The 17,372-nt window shown below is 38.7% G+C and overlaps 1 protein-coding gene across 3 annotated transcripts in view; it reads right to left on the reverse strand.

Moving 5' to 3' along the window:
- Nucleotides 1-12,088, reverse strand: part of RMDN2 (regulator of microtubule dynamics 2) — an 86,925-nt gene extending 74,837 nt beyond the window's left edge. The window contains exons 1-2 of one of the 3 annotated variants that reach the window (XM_007167149.2): nt 12,046-12,088; nt 4,172-4,639 (exon numbers count right to left, since the gene is read on the reverse strand). In XM_007167149.2, coding sequence (XP_007167211.2) covers nt 4,172-4,623 — 452 coding nt within the window. In that variant the 5' untranslated portion in view covers nt 4,624-4,639; nt 12,046-12,088. Of the gene's footprint in view, nt 1-4,171; nt 4,640-9,997; nt 10,551-10,662; nt 11,117-12,045 lie in introns of those variants that run through there. The other 2 variants (XM_057558394.1, XM_007167148.2) reach the window with 2 other exon arrangements.
- Nucleotides 12,089-17,372: the final 5,284 nt, after the last annotated feature.

Raw genomic sequence — 17,372 nt, forward strand, 5'->3', positions numbered from 1 at the left:
TACTAAAATGAAAATACCAAGTCAAGAAAAAAATCAAGAAGGTCCATGAGGTGCTATACAACCTTGCTCACCTAACAGAATTATCTAATTTTCAAACTCATGTATTCTCTTAAAGCCCACATGAAATGGAAGAACAATGAATTTTATTATGGGGTAATACTTTAACCTAAACTGGAATAAGATTTAACTTCTGAAAGGGAGGTTTCTGAAGCTTTATATACCATTGTGATATAAATACCACTTTTAAACCCATGGTTTGATAGAGCAATATAGCTAAAAGGTTGATAGAAGAAAGAAAATTGGGCAGCTTAAAAAAGAAAATGAACTAAAAAGTTTTCAGAAATAGGGAAAGACTTAAACGTAAACTGAAAACATCAATGTGAACTAGTGACTTAAAAAATATTTAAAATGATTTTTCTTTACCCTGTCCCTAAAGGGGCCAAAACAGCCTCTGGTATCATCCTGCCTAAAAACAGTACTCCTCTACACCCCCGATTTTGGTATCTAGTACTATTTCTCACAGAAATGAACCAATGCTGCCAGGATGGTAGCTGATTCCAAGTCTTGGAGCAGGGGCCAAAACCAAAGTCAGTCGAAACAATATTACCAAGAAGCAAAGATGCCTTCCAAGATGTTCACGCTAGCTCTAAGAAGGGAAAAGAACCCTGGCAGGCCCACTGATGAGCCTGCCAGGGTCATGAGATTTTGAGCCTTTAGTCATCATCACCTCCACAACTAATTAAATGAAGTTAGCTGAGATGAAATAAGGCATAAATCCATAAGTCCATGATGATACGAAGAGAGGCATGCAGAAGATTCTAATAATGTTTACAGAAAATGCATTCTACTGATCTACCCATTCAAGTTTTAATCAACAACGAAGAATATAATTAGATTTTTTTCTTGTTGTGTGTAAAACTAATAGTATCAGCCAATTGTGATTGACATCTATTTTACTAAAAGAAGTCAAGATCTCTCGGTGCCTCTTGAAAAGGATAAAATTTACATATGGAACATGTAATTGTCATTTGCTGTTTTAACTTTGCTATCAAGGACACTATGTATCAAGGCTACAACCCATCTTAAATGTGGTAATGGGATTATGACTGTATCTCACCATGACCAGTTGTTTCTGTCCCAAGCAGGTTATAAGAGGACATGCAATCTAAAATTTAAACAAATATATTTTATAAAACCTTACTTTCAAAAAAAAATTTTTACTTATTTAAAAAGTTTGTTTCTAGGTGTTTATTTAGAAAGATGTGTTAGATCTTTCTGTATCTTATTCCTTTCAAAGCAGAAAAAGAAATAAATTGTTTTCGTTTCTTTGCTTTTGTTTATTTTTCTAAAGTAGAGCTAAGGAGGGAACAGTTTCTCTCCCTCTATTTTTTTAAAATTTTTATCTTATTTTGGATTATAGTTGATTAATAATGTTGTGTTAGTTTCAGGTGTACAGCAGAGTGATTCAGTTATACATATACATGTATCTATTCTTTTTCAAATTCTTTTCCCATTTAGGTTATTACAGAGTATTGAGCAGAGTTCCCTGTGCTATACAGTAGGCCCTTGTTGGTTACCTATTTTAAATATAGCAGTGTGTACATGTCAGTCCCAAACTCCCAATCCATCCCTCCCCCCACCCTTCCCCCCTGGTAACCATAAATTCGTTCTCTAAGTCTGCAAGTCTGTTTCTGTTTTGTAAATAAGCTTGTTCATATCATTTTCTTTTAGATTCCGCATGTAACCGATATCATATGATATTTGTCTTTCTCTTTCTGACTTACTTTGCTTAGTATGATAATCTCCAGGTCCATCCATGTTGCTGCAAATGGTATCATTCTTTTCAATGGCTGAGCAATATTCCATTGTATATATGTACCACATCTTCTTTTTCCATTCAACTCTCCCTCTGCTTTCAATGCCATTCATTGTCCATTATTGTCTAGTCCATTATTAGGGCTCTAGTACATCTTCTCTTGTACTCTTGCTAACAAAGGCACCCAGGATCAAGCAAGAGAAGGGGATGTCTTACTTGACATCAATCTTAAAGTTTTGATATGTCTAGTTTTTATTAGCGGTATGTGACTACTATTCATAGATTTCACAAATCCCTCTTGAATCCACATAAAAAATTTATGCCTACACCATTACTTGAAATTAATTAAGTCCCATAATTATCTTCTTTTTATTTGTCCTAAACTTATCCTAATCTTATCAAAGGTTGCCTGTCTTTCTAGAATACCAGAATTTCTTGAGCAAGCCTGTGCTCAGCTTAACCAGGGTCTTTTAAGATTAAAGGCCATTGATCCTTTTGGCCTAAACTCCTTCATCAGGCCTGCCATCTCTTCCCTCAGTCTAGTGGATCTTCTCTGGCTAGTCTTTAGTTCCATTATGTCCCTTCTAAGATGTGATTGCCAAAACTGCACATAGGACTCCTGGTGAGGAAACACCACAGATCTACATAAGGTAAGATAACCATCGGTTTGTCTTCAGTAACTCTCAATGATGCGCAATGTTATGGTCGGATTTTTATCATTATCAGAGTCCTAAGCTGCTGTTCTCTATACCCATAATAAATAACAAGTGTCTTTTCTGAGTTACAGTTCTAAATTATTTAGAACTATTTTAGATTCCTTTTAAACATTTCATTGCCCGGACTTCCCTGGTGGTACAGTGGTTAAGAATCTGCCTGCCAATGCAGGGGACATGGGTTTGAGCCCTGGTCCGGGAAGATCCCACATGCCACGGAGCAACTAAGCCCATGCACCACGACTACTAAGCCTATGCTCTAGAGCCTGTGAGCCACAAGTATTGAGCCCGTGTGCCACAACTACTGAAGCCCATGCACCTAGAGCCCATGCTCCACAACAAGAGAAGCCACCGCAATAAGAAGCCCACGCACCGCAACAAAGAGCAGCCCCCGCTCACCACAACTAGAGAAAGCCTGCGTCCAGCAACGAAGACCAAACGCAGCCAAAAATAAATAAATAAAAATTAAAGCAAACAAACAAAAACCATTTCACTGCCTATTTTAAAACCAGACTACAACTTTTCCTGTTGTTCAGGAACACAAATTTTTAAGACCTTCTTGTTATCTAGATCTAGCATTTGTGGCTCTTCTCTCTCTGAAAGATTTTTCATGAGTTATTTCTCCAGTTCTATATAAAGATGTTAAGTAATTCCAGTCCTAGCATTGATCTCAAAGACCTCATCAACCATTTACACTTCTTTATCTATGAAATCACCCTTAAATCCCTACACTTTGTTTCCTCTTTCCAGATCCCTTCTCCTTCTTCCAATTCTATAGTTATTTAGCAGATCACTCATTAATTCAAGAAATAGTTACTGGCATCTACTCAGTGGTAGGCACAATAATAGGTGTTAGGAATACGATGATGAAAACATAAGGTCCCTGCCTTAAAGAATTTCAGGCTATGCTACATTCACTGGTGCATCTTTATTTACTTGCCTATTTTACTCCTTAGAAACACTAGTCAGGCACAATTCCTTTTTTCATAAATCATTTGTTTTTCCCCTAAAAGAACATTATTTATGTTCTTGATTGTAGAATTCAATGAATTACCCATGCAAGGATGAAACTGAGTCACTTGTACATTCTCAAATCTTTTTAGGTCTGCACTGCCCAATTCAGTAGCCATTAGTCCCATGTGGCTAATTTTAAATTAATTACAATGAAATGAGATTAAAAATTCAGTTCCTCAGTTTCACTAGCTACATTTCAAGTGCTTAATAGCCATATGTGGCTACTGGCTACCATACTGGGCAGCACAGATTTAGACCATTTCCATCATCACAGAAAGTTTTATTAGACAGTACTTTTTGGACAGTTCTTATGTAAGGGGTCACACAGTGGTCACATATAAAAATAGGTTACACATTTTGGCAAGCAATCACTGTCTTCCTCAATACTCATGTGATGCCACCTAGCACTAGAATAAGTTACATTCTTTTTGTCATTGAGGTCTAAACTAAAATACTGTCCTCTATGGAATAGGGTTTTAATTGTAACATAAGACAAAATAATCACTCCTTTTTATGCCTTCTTAGTAACAGAATATATGACTGGGAATGTATAATGAAAGTACCTAAGTAATAGCAATAATGCAATAAATAATCAATTCAACATGGGAAACATCTTAAAGAATCTTACCCTCCTTCACTTTCCGCTTCCTCTGAACTATTACTTGTTGCTGAACTCTGAACTGTGACAAGCCTTCTTTTTCTAGCTCTGTGCTGAGGACTTATCTTGTGAACAGTTATCTTCCCTCCAAGTTCGCCTTGGATATATTCCTCCAGCTTTGGAATGGCTTCTTTAAGAACTCTGATTTCCTCTTTGAGTTCTTCCATATTTGTCAGTAATTCATTTAACTTCTCCAATATCTGAAGTTGCCTTCCTTGAAAGATCGCTGTTGTTCCTTGGCCATTAGGCATTTCATCTTGCAAAGGCATCAAATCAAGTGAATTACCCAGAGAAAGAAATTTAGGTAAATCCATTGCTGTCCTTGGTTTACGAACCTTGTGGTACCACAGAAGCAGCAAGCTGATTCCAGTAGTTCCCACCATGATGCCAAGTATCATTTCTTTGTTTGTGGAACGAGGCATTTCCTGGTTTTTGTTTCTAAAATTAAAAGTATAAATGTAAATGAACATTGTTTCTGTCTTTCCCAAGACAAAAATATTAGGTCTTTTTCAATCAACAAAAACCAAGTCTACCTCATCACAAAAAAATTTAATAACACTTGATAAATCACAAACTAAAATAAACTATGAGTAATTGCCTCTATAATGTATGTGGCTGAGTAGAAATACTACCTTTATGGATATTACTGACAACCAGTGTAAAGTATCAACTTTAATTCAGAATTTGTATCCTACTTCTGATCTGAAATTTACTCTTTACCATATATTTTTAAAGGGTATGGTAGAGGTAAGAGCATCATTATAAATTTCTGAGAAAAACTATTTAAGAATTCAAATTATGCTTAACTGTGTCTGAACCTTTTATTTGTATAAAATTAACTAGTGTGCTAATGTCTGGGTTTTATCTAATCTTTAAGGAAAGCCCAAGAAAAAGCTCTTCCTTGGCATCTAGTTAACATTTTGTACTCCAATTTAGAGTGATAAACATTTTAAAATGGGCTTTGAGATATAAAATATACAAAGAGTTTTGGCAAGTTTGTAACCACCTCATCTCTTTTATTCAACATGGAAAGCAGAGATGCTAATGTATGTGCAGGCTTTACTCCTTTCTTCTTCTGACCTGGAATTCTTCTGCTTCTTACATTTCTATTTCTGTCTGAGGTCTTAATGTTTTTATTTTCTTTCAAATGTTCACTTATTTTTAAAGTAACAAAAAAGTAATTTCTTTGACTCCTTTCTCCTTCTGAACTTTCACCATTTTGCATCAAAGACCCAAGCTTTAGGCTACATGGGCCTAAGCTTCCATATAAACTTATAAACTTCCATATAAACCTAAACTTGTTGCATATAAACTTAGCTACTTTGACAAAATGCACCATAATCTTTCTTTACTTCATCCCCTCTTCACTAGTTTTATTGCTTATCGCTGTTCTTAAAGAAGGCCACTAAAGGAAAACAATAATATAAAACCCCCTTTCTTTCTGAGACTTTAAAATGGCAATGAGTATAAAAATACAATGATAAACTTTTGTAATGAAAGTAAAATACAATAAGGCTTTTACGCAGACTTTGAAGTTTCCAAAATTGTTTTCCCATCAATTTTCCCTATTTTATAAACAGGTAAACACCTGTATTAAATTTTGTTTGCAACTTGGGAGAAATGATACAAATAATGGTAAACTGTCTGTTACAGGAAATTAAATTTGCAAATATTTCGGTTTGTTTTTCCTGACGCTTTCTCAAGGAGCAAATTATTATAGCACTGCCACCCTTAATCCCTGATAAAAGGGAAACAAAGAGGAAAGTACTATGATCTCCCCAGGTTTCCAGTTGGAGGCAATTTCTGGACTATGGCACAGGGAAGGGAAAACCAAACAGAGCCTGGTAATCTCACTGAGTTGAACAGAGATCAGAGTTCAGAGAAACTGAAGCACCCAGAATTTGTGCCCACTTAGTACTGAAGATGAGGGACTTATGCAGCAAAAGAGTTCCAGAAATATGCATAGGGCTATTCTTGAGTCTTTTTTTTTTTTAATTTTTAAAAATTTTTATTTATTTATTTATTTCGGCTGCGCCAGGTCTTAGTTGCAGCACGCAGGATCTTGGTTGTGGCATGCAGGATCTTTAGTTGTGGCATGTGGGATCATTAGTTGTGGCATGTGGTGTCCTTTTAGTTGCGGCCTATGGAATCTTTAGTTGCGACATGCAAACTCTTAGTTGTGGCATGCATGTGGGATCTAGTTCCCTGACCAAGGATTGAACCCAGGCCCCCTCCATTGGGAATGCGGAGTCTTAGCCACTGGACCACCAGGGAAGTCCCTCTCCTTGCATCTTTAATTGAATACCAATCTGTACATGCATAGAGTGAAACCCCACTGAGCCAGGCACAAAACAATTTCAAGGGAAAGAACAATTACCAGGGAGCTGTAAGCTGAACTATTCCTAAAGATTACACAGAACTGGTAAGTGTTCAAGTGTTTACCATCCAGAGTGTAGAGTGTGTGTGAGTTACTTGCGACTTTCAGTAGAGGCTTCAGAAGGGTAATGGCTTGCTAATGCAGCTAAATTAACACTAGAGTTAAGGCTATTTAGACCTGCTCTAAAATAGATTAAAAATGAGCCTTCAAAGGATCAAACTGATTCACAAGTAATTTAACTGCCTTCAGTAGAAAGTCCAACACTCTTTACAGGAATAGAAAAAATCCAGAACTCAACAACATAAAATCACAATGTTGACCATCTAATCAAAAATTACTAGACATCTAAAAAAGCAGGAAAATGACAGAGGTGATATAATTAGCAGATAAGGGTTTTAAAACAACTATTACAGATATTACGTTCATTATTTAATATAAATATTAAAAATATGCTAAAGGAAAACATAAACATGATGAGGAAAGTTATAGAAGGCATTAAGCAGAACCAAATAGAACCTCTAAAGATAAAAAATAAAATAACTGAAATAAAATTTTACTAAATGAGATTAACAGCAGAGAAACATTACAGGAAAAAAAAAATATCAGTAAACCCAAAGACATAGCAATAGAAACCATCTGCTATAGACTAAATATTTGTGTCCCCCCAAATTCATATGTTGAAATCCTAATCCCCAAGGTGATAGTATTGGATGGAGTCCCTTTAGGAGGCAGAGCCCTCATAAATAGGATTAGGGCCCTTATAAAGAGACCCCAGAGAGATCCCTTGTTCCTTCCACCACATAAAGTTACAGCAAGAAGGTGTCAGCTATGAACCAGGAAGCAGGCCCCCACAGGACAGTCAATCTGCCAGTGCCTTGATCTTGGATTTCTTAGCCTCCAGAATGATAAGAAATAAATTTCTGTTGTATATAAGCCAAGAGTCTACAAGATTTTGTTATAGCAGTCCAAATGGACTAAGACATCATCCAAAATGAAGCACACAGATTTTTTAAAAAGACTAAAAAACAAACAAACAAAAAACCAAGTAGAGCCTACAGGGTAATATCAAGCAGTCTAAAACAAACATAGTTAAAGGGAAGAAAAGGAGGGGTAACAAAAAAATTTGAAGGAGAAATGGCCAAAAAAATTCCAAGTTGGACAAAATCTATAAACCCAGAGATCCAAGAAGGTCAACATAATCCAAGAAGAATAAATTAAGAAAACCACACCATGGCAAAACATTATTAAAATGCTGAAAACCAGTGATAAAGAAATCTGAAGAGCAGCCAGTGATGGGAAAAAAAGACATATTATGTACAGAAAAAAAAAGATAAGATTACAGCAGACACTGTCTCCAAGGCATCACCTCAGAAACTATTCAAGCAAGAAAACAACAGAGTGACATCTTTAAAGTGCTGAAAGAAACTGTCAACTTGCATTTCTACACCCAGTAAAATATTTTTCAAAAATGAGGGTAAAATAATGAATTTTTTAAACAAAGAAAAGTTGAGAGAATCCATTACCAGCAGCCATTCACTACAAGAAATGCTAACAGAGGTTCTCCAGGCAGAAGGAAAATAATAACCCGTAGAAACTTGGATCTATACAAAGGATGAAGAGCACCAGTAGTGGCAAACATGTGGCAAAATATAAAAGTCATTTTTCTCATTTTAAGATTTATTCATAAAATATTTGCTTATTACAGCAAAAATGACAATAACATATCATGAGGTTTTTACCATATGTAGAAGTAAGAAAGTAGGACAACAATAGCCCAAAGGATGGGAAGGGAAAAAGAGAATATACTGTTGTAAGGGTCCTAAGTTATAAAGCAGTGTTATAATAAAGATCCACAGTTGTCACAGCAAAAGAAACCATAAAAAAGACGAAAAGACAACCTTCAGAATGGGAGAAAATATTTGCAAACGAAGCCACTGACAAAGGATTAAGCTCCAAAATATACAAACAGCTCATACAGCTCAATATTAAAAAAACAAACAACCCAATCCAAAAATGGGCAGAAGACCTAAGCAGACATTTCTCCAAAGAAGACATACTGATGGCTAACAGGCACATGAAAAGATCCTCAACATCAGTGATCATTAGAGAAATGCAAATCAAAACCACAATGAGGTATCACCTCACACAGGTCAGAATGGTCATCATCAAAAAATCTACAAACAATAAATGCTGGAGAGGGTGTGGAGGAAAGGGAACCCTCTTACACTGTTGGTGGGAATGTAAATTGATACAGCCACTATGGAGAACACTATGGAGGTTCCTTAAATAGCTAAAAATAGAACCACCATATTGAAATATGACTTCAGAACTGAGAAAATCAACTGGGAAAAAAACTAAAATCAATGGAGCAGGTATTTGTTTTAAATAATCACAATTAGAGAATAATAGCTCAAGCTATGTTTGAGTTTTATATCAGTATAAAATGAATGTGCTTCTAAGCCAATAATTTGTAAAATGCCACTCATTAAAAATAGTAGTAGAGAAGAGTAATACATCAGAACACCTGCTTGCCTGCAGTATAATTTCAAAGGTTATATTATATTACATCATTTACATAACTTTAATACATTTAATTATCACATTAGTAGTAGACACTTGCACTTTAGTATAAAAACACAGTAATTTAAAAATATATTGACTAGGGAATTCCCTAGTGGTCCAGTGGTTAGGATGCAGCGCTTTCACTGCTGGGGCCCTGGTCAAGCCCTGGTCAGGGAAGTAAGATCCCATGGCATAAAAAAAGAAAGAAAGAAGGAGAGAGAGAGGGAGGGAGAGAGAGAAGGAAGGAAGGAAGGAAGGAAGGAAGGAAGGAAGGAAGGAAGGAAGAAAGGAAGAAAGGAAGGAAGGAAGGAAGAAAGAAAGAAAGAAAGATTGATTCTTGGTTTAAAAAAAAAAGTGTATATATATATAGACTAGATAATCAGATACTAAGTATTATTCCTGTCACATTTCAACTTGTAAGGTGCTAATAATAATGTAAAATAATAGACATTATTTTATTATAAATTATTGGCATCTAAAATTAACGGATAATACATAATTAAAGGTTGTTTGCAGAGAAGAGAATTAAGAATTCTGCTGAAATAGTAAATCATCAAAATGTTGACTCTACTGAAATTTCTGCATTAAAATTCGTTTGTAGAACCTGTCATAAAACATTAACTTCAGAAAACATTTAATTTTCATGTTCTAGTTTTAATTAAAATTAATTTTTAGAAATGGAAATTATGCTTTACCAAGTTACTTACAATGCTTTCAGCAATATTTAGCATATATATTCACTTAATTCATCAGCAGATTCGTAGGGGGAAATACATAAAATATAGAACTCTGATAAACTCGGAAGATGGATGAAAATTTTTGCAAGGGTAAAGGCACAGTATGGGCTATAAACGAACCTGAGTTTTAAGTTTCCCAAGGGAATTGCTCTGAGACCTTGAATTAGCGATTAGATTCTCCACAGCGACCTGGATAACTTGATACTTTCTAAGTGAATTCTAATACTCATATTTCTTTCGGTTTTCTTTTTTTTTTCCTATTTTATAATTTCTTTTTCATTTAGGGCTCCCTGATGTTTGGCTTATTTGCAAATGTTTGTCCCACTGAAAATCTAGCCTTCATTTTGTGTAAAATAAGTGGAGAATCTGATCAAAGCAAAGCAAAACAAAACAAAAACGTTTGCTTAAGTTTCAAAGGTAAGAAAGACCCAGGGAGCCCAGGTGAGAAGCGAGCAAGTGTCTCCGGCAGAAACTCATCGGGGTTCGCGGGGACCCGCCGGGCCGAGGCAGCACGCTGCCCGCTCCCCACGCACCCCACGCCGGGCGCCCGCGCGGAAATACTGGCGACCTCCGGGGTTGAAACTTCCCAGGCACCGGCTGGGCGAGGGTTGCGCCAGGGTAAAGTTCCACAAGCCGGCTCTGCCGCCCGGAGGAGGATGCCCCCCAGGCTTGCGGCCGCCTAAAGGACGCCCGCACGACCCGGAAGTGCGGTGGCCGCCGCCGGAAGTGCTGCTTCGATCCTCGGCCGCGTCCCACCCTGGACAGCCGAGATGCCCACTGCCCACCTGCGCAGCACCAGTTCTCGCCGCGCCGGTCTCTGTGCTGTCGGACACCGGGGACCTGCCGACGGGGCGGCTGGGAGCGAAGCGGCGGGCGGACAGTAGTCCCAGAGCCAGCGGGTCCAGAGGTCCGGCACCGCGGCCGTCTCGTCCTGACCCAGATAGCCGAGGCGCCGGGGGAGGAGCCCGCGCCGCTCGCCCCGCGGTTCCCGCCTCTTCCCGCCGGGCGGTCAACTCACCGGGGCGGGCGCCCTGAGCACCTTTTACAAACGGAGACAAGTGCGCTCCGCCGGGCGCCTCGGCCCGCACCGGACTTTGCCGCCCGGTTGCCGCCTCCCTCAGAGCTCGTCTCCCCGCCTCGACCACCGCGCCCTGGCTCAGGGCCAGCGCGCCCGGCCCGGCGGGAGGCTCGGCGCGCGCTTCCTGCGTCCAGCGCGCTTTCTCCCATCACTGCCGCTCCCGAAACCCACCCTCCCTTCCCTAGTTCTTTCCCGCCCCAAACCCACCCCCCTGCCCTAGTTTCACCCTTCTCTGTGCCCCTTTCTATGCACAACCTTGAACCCTACGTACGACAGAGTCAAACGCGGACGTCTTGCATCAATTACTAATCAAGTTATCCTAAGTTCACTTTAACTCACTTTCTCTTTTAATGAGCTAAATCCCCAGCCTCGCCGTCCACCCCTCAACCCCACCACCATTCAGAGTTGCCTTTAGGCGGAAACCACTATCTTCTCAGATGCTTAACATTCGAGATTTTACCCAGCTTCGCTTTCTGTGGTTTGTATAATGAAAATAAAATTCTGCCAAATGAACTCTTAAAAACTGCACATTCACTCCTTTCTGTATTGTCCTCACTTTGAGCTTTAAATTTAGGCTTGCAGGAAACAGCCTTGAGTACTAAATTCCCTACCAATGTGCTGAATGGAATTAAAAACGGATGCATTCCTATTTATCAAAAAACAAAACAAGCAAAAGAACTCCTCTAAAGAATCAGAAGGCTAATTTCACAATCCATACCAAACTATTTACTAATGGAGATTCTACAGGATCTTTAAGACTATAAAACGTTTTTTGAGCTTTAAGCAAGCTGCACTGAAGAATAAGTAAGCCTAGCCACGTCATTTTATTAAAACTAAGTTATATTTTGGAAGGCAGCAGACTAATACTTAGCCTCTAAGATTTGAAACTATAAAGCACTCCTAAGAACCACTTTCATTCACACTTTGTTATGGTTTACAAAGATATTACAATATAATGCTAATGTTTGCTTTATTTAAACAATACAACATAATATAAACCTGTCTGGCAGGGTGATCTCTTTTAATGAGATTTCTTTCCAAAAGAAACTTTACTGTCTCTTCAATAACACTTAAAAGAAGCTTGAAGCACCTTGAGATTTAAGCTTGTCCAGAAGGAGTCCACTGAGTTGTTCACGGCTGCATCCTCAGCATACAGCACAGAAGAGGTCTGCAATAAAAATGTGGAGGGTGGGCTGAGAACAGGGCCTTACCAACCCTCTGCTCCAAAAGAAAGATGCCAGCTGGTACTGACTTGTTCTTCAAGTTCAGGGAGTGGGGTAAAATAGCTGGACTCTTTCTGTATGCCTATGTAACTTACACCTGTTCCCCTTGATTCTGTTTCTTGATCAGTAAAAATTATCTGCAAGGTAGGAACTCACAGAGCGGTGGCCATTGATCTTTGGTAAAGTTAAAACTAAAAAGTAAAGAAAGGAGCTATATTCGCCAGGTGCTGTTGTAGGGATGACATAAAAAAGAAGGAATGATTCTACCTATCTCTACTAGGAATGTGGTCTCAAAGGAATGTCTGAAGGGGAAAAACAAATCACTAGGAATCTCAAAGATGCTGTTTGTCATGGACTGAATGTTTGTGTTCCTCCAAAATTCATTATATTTAAGCCTTAATCTCCAGTGTGATGGTATTTGGAGGTGAGACCTTTGGGAAATAACTAGGTTATGAGGCTAGAGCCCTCTAGAATGGGACGAATGCCCTTATAAGAAGAGACCAGAGCTCTTTCTTTTTCTACCATGTGAGGATACAATGAGAAGCCAGCTGTCTGCAACCCAGAAGAGGACCCTCACCAGAACCCAACCCTTCTGGCACTAAGATCTCTGATTTCCTGCCTCCAGAACCATGAGAAATAAATGTTTGCTATTTAAGCCAGCCATTCTATGGTAATTTTTTATAGCAGCCCTAACGAAGACACTTGTATTCATCACAACTAGCACAGCATTACAGTCAGCTGACACCTCTGGTGTACAGGCACTTCACAATTTGTCCCCACCTACTTTTCCAGCTTTTCTCTACCATTTTCACCAGACATCAATCCTTCACTTCACCTATAGGCAAACTACCTTATTTTCTTTCCATAAATCACACGTTTCCCCAGTCTCTGTGTTTAGACTGCTCTCTGTGTCTGGAATACCCTACCCTTTGCCAACTGTCAAAAACCAATTCATCCAGTTTAATCTGCTTCCCTTGAGCAGCTACTCCACACATTCTCCTCCTCCCCCAAAGAAGAATTCCTCCAGGCCCCGCCAAAACTCTGCAGAAGGATAAGGAGTTTCCATGGGTAGAAACCTCCTCCCTGCTGGTTTTCTGCACCCTGCTCTCATGTACACTATCATTACCGCTTGGTCAGTGACTGTGGTGCCCTTGAGCTGAACATCTTCAAGGCAAGGATGTATTTCTCTTTGTATCCCCAGCGCCTGGCACAGTGCACATACTCTATATATTAGATAAATAGTTGAAAAAAATTCTTTGAAAGTATGTGTACACTCGAGGAAAGCATTAAGAAATCTGCTGTCCTTTATATGGTAGGAACATGAGAAGTGTGTGTCAAGTGTATGTTGGAGAGGGGGGTTTGTTTTATTTTTATTTCTTGGCTTTTATCTAAGTGGTTTATATCCAGGAAGAAATTGAATGACAAAGCTGGTGGAGGAAGGAGCCATCCAAGCATAACTGAAGCTCCAAATTGCCCAAATTAGGTCTGAAAACTGGAGGGAGAACCAACAGCCACAGCAAAAAGATTGATTAACTCTTATACTCAGTTCCTGCTTCATTCTTTATATGAATTATCTTATTCCATCTTCCCAACAGTCTACTGAGGTAAATTACATTACAGGTGAGGGTTTGCTGCCTGTGATGGAACATTGGAAGGGGACTCTTCATAGCACCTTTTGTAAGTACATCATAGCACTTCTCAAGTGACAGTGTTCTGTCTGCATCTCCTACTTCAGTTACTTGGGGTTCAGCCTTCTCTGCTCCCTCTATGGGAACTGAACCTCCAGACAGAGCACTTATCCCATGGAGGGCTTCCTTGTAGGGGTCTGCCATTATCTCTAAACCACAGGGTATAAAATTATGGTGGGTCTATCATGTTCATTGTAGGCTAGGAATAGAGTTTGGGGAAAAATAATCCTGTGTCTAGTATTAGCAGTTTTGGGCTTATTTTAATTTTAGGGGATCCTTAGAACACAAGAAGATTATTCCCAAAATTTCTGAAAAGATACCTATGACTAAATTGGACCTTCCAAGGGAAAAATGCCTTCTTTGAGAAAGGTATGAGGATAAGTTTATTAACTATTTCCACAAGAATAAGCAATTAGTGTAATAAATTATTAATCACATGAATACAATAAAATAATTGACCCAATATTCCTGTACTGAACGAATCTTAAATGGTATTTTAAAAAGACATGTATAAAAGAGGTTAGAAACAATATTTATGTAATATAATTTAGCAATTCAATGTTGAATCAATTTGTTAAAAATATAACTACCTCATTAAAGTATAGAATTCTTATAAGAAACTTTTTGTTTTGTTAGAAAAATTAAGTTTTTATTCAATGTCATGTTCAGAAAGGCATATACATTGCCTGATTGATACTAACCTTGGTCAATGATTATCAGCAGTTTTTCCATGACACATAAAGATAGGAATGAAGATTCTTCAGACATTCCAGGAGATTTTGTAAGTCACATTCTTACACTGAGTTTCTGACGTCAACCTGTTAACAGCTTTGGATATTCTCTAAAATGGAACTCAACAAAGCCATAGAAAAAGTCACAGCAAAAAGTCACTTTACCCCTCCCTTCTGCATTCTTTCTTCATCTTGAGAGAATATGTTCAGGGATATCTTTGACAGTATGTATGTCAGCTTTATAAGTCAAGGTCAGTTTCATGGTTTGTGGCAGATTGAAAAAAAAGTCAAATGTTGGTCAGTTAGACAAAATATTGTTACAATATATGCATGTATAAATTAGTTAAAATAACTGAATAGTTTTAATTATATATAAAAATAAGAAAAAAAGATTTCATTTAGGACTTGGATGGCAAATCAATTTTGTGTAAGGTTCTCCTGGGAAAAAAATTGCGGTTAGCAGTTTTCCAGACCCACTGTCCTCAGACTATCCAAAGAAAAGTTATTTTCCCCTAGGAACAATATCTTTCTAGAAATTGTTCAGTAGATAGAGGCAGCCTCTTGGTATGTAAATCAGTCTATAAAGATGGTCACTCTTCTGATGCAATAAAGACACATTAATTAATCAACCATTGTTAAAACTTTTTCCATTTCATAAAAGTTGTATTCCTATCTTTATAATTAAGACATATATTTGGACTCTCATTGAGAGAAGTGAATCTAGAAAGAGATGAAATTCACCACTATAATGATTTTAGAAGAAAGCTTGTCTCATAAAGCAAGTGACCAAGCCATTTGTATTGTAATAGAAAATAATTGTGGTTTGTTCAGAACTGAGAACATATCTTATCATAAAGTCATGCTATATAAATCGTGGTTTGTTTCCTAAGTAACCCCGTAAAATCCTTCGTAATCCATAGGATAGTATGCTCTATGGTTTTCAGCTGAATTCTAACTCAGAACTGCTGATGTCAGGAAATCATCTATCTGTGCTATGGCCTTGGCTGCTTCCACTTAAAAAAAAAAAAGTAACCTTGACCTTGCCAGCTGCAGCAGCTGATAACTGTCCAATGAAAAGAGAGACCCATCCTCCAGCTGTGACCTCTACTTACCAGCTAATGCAAAAAACTCCTACCACCAGTCACAGCCTCTGCCAGGTTTCTAGCAATAAAGGAACTACCCATTCAGCCATGGGGCTCTTTGACTTCTTCACATAAGCAAAACAACCCTTCCAATCCTCCTTAAAACAAAAAAAGACAATTCTGACAGTAATGACATTTACTTTCTCTCTTGGTAACAGAAACCTCCCATTTCTCAAACAGAAGGGTACTGAGAGGAACTTTTCTTCTGGACATAATGACATTGTACAGGAAACACAATTCAGGAGGTGTCTGTATTTCATAAATGAAAGACTGTTAACAAACTAATATGAATAATTTAGTTATTTACATATAGACATTTTACAGAGTGAAAACAGCTTCAAAAATTTTCATAAAGCATTTAATTGTGAGAATCCAACTTTAGACATAAAGGCACTTCTAGTATTTTCCTCTGCTAAGTATTTGCTATTATGGAGACATGACCATAATTAGGTATCATGATTTTCTCCTCTTTTTAAGAAGTAGAATCTGTAAAGATCTTTCATCAAAATAATTTATTGCTACTGTGGCATAAGTTATGGCATAAAAGCCATCAAACACCTAAGTAAAAAATGAAAATGAGAGAGAGAGAGAGAGAGAGAGAGAGAGAGAGGGAGGGAGAAGTAAGAAAATAGTTCCTTTTCTTTCAACCCGCTTCTCCAGCGTCTTCCGACAGGTGCACCCCTGGCCCTGGGGCCTGTTTGGTAGCTCTCAGCTCACGTGTCCTAGCAAGCCTTCAAGAGATGAGATGAGGCAATGATCACATGAGCAGCACCTGCTCTTTCTTTCTTGGCCAACGGGTTTAGTGCTGTCACCCAGATTAATCATTCGTGTCACAGTCGTTCTCTGCTCGCCAAATTCCTTCGCTCCCACCAGTTAATTCTCAGGATGCGGATAACCAGTGAGCCCAATCAAAGATTTCATGCACGAGGTATGAGAATGCTTTCTGCCTCCTTTTATCAAACACATAACACTTTGCAATCATGGGGCACTTGGGAGCATTCAAAGTGCTTCCACGTGTTTCTGTTATTGTCACCCCAACCTCTGAGATGGACAGAGCATGGATTTTCATTTTCACCTCGCAGAAGAGGAAATAAGCTCTCAGCGATTAAGTCACACAGTAAATAGAAACTCAGTGCTCTGGGCTTTCCTGGTGGCGCAGTGGTTAGGAATCCGCCTGCCAATGCAGGGCACACGGGTTCGAGCCCTGGTCTGGGAAGATCCCACATGCCGCGGAGCAACTAAGCCCGTGCGCCACAACTACTGAGCCTGCGCTCTAGAGCCCACGCACCACAACTACTGCAGCCCATGCACCTAGAGCCCGTGCTCCACAACAAGAGAAGCCACTGCAATGAGAAGCCCGTGCACCGCAACGAAGAGTAGCCCCCACTCTCCACAACTAGAGAAAGCCTGCGCGCAGCAACAAGCACCCAACACAGCCAATAAATACATTAATTAATTAAATTTTTAAAAAAAAGCTAAGTGCTCCTCACTTATGATGGAGGGCTCTTTCTTGCCTCTCCAGCTGAAGCCTAGTTGCTAGTGTGCATTTCTGCTGTGTGTTGGCTGGGCAGTGAGAGCTAGTGTAGGCTCAGACAATGAGTGTGCAGAAGGGTAAGGCAGTGTTAGTTTATGT

This window comes from Balaenoptera acutorostrata, chromosome 12 (genome assembly GCF_949987535.1).
Source record: "Balaenoptera acutorostrata chromosome 12, mBalAcu1.1, whole genome shotgun sequence".
Lineage (NCBI taxonomy): Eukaryota > Metazoa > Chordata > Mammalia > Artiodactyla > Balaenopteridae > Balaenoptera > Balaenoptera acutorostrata.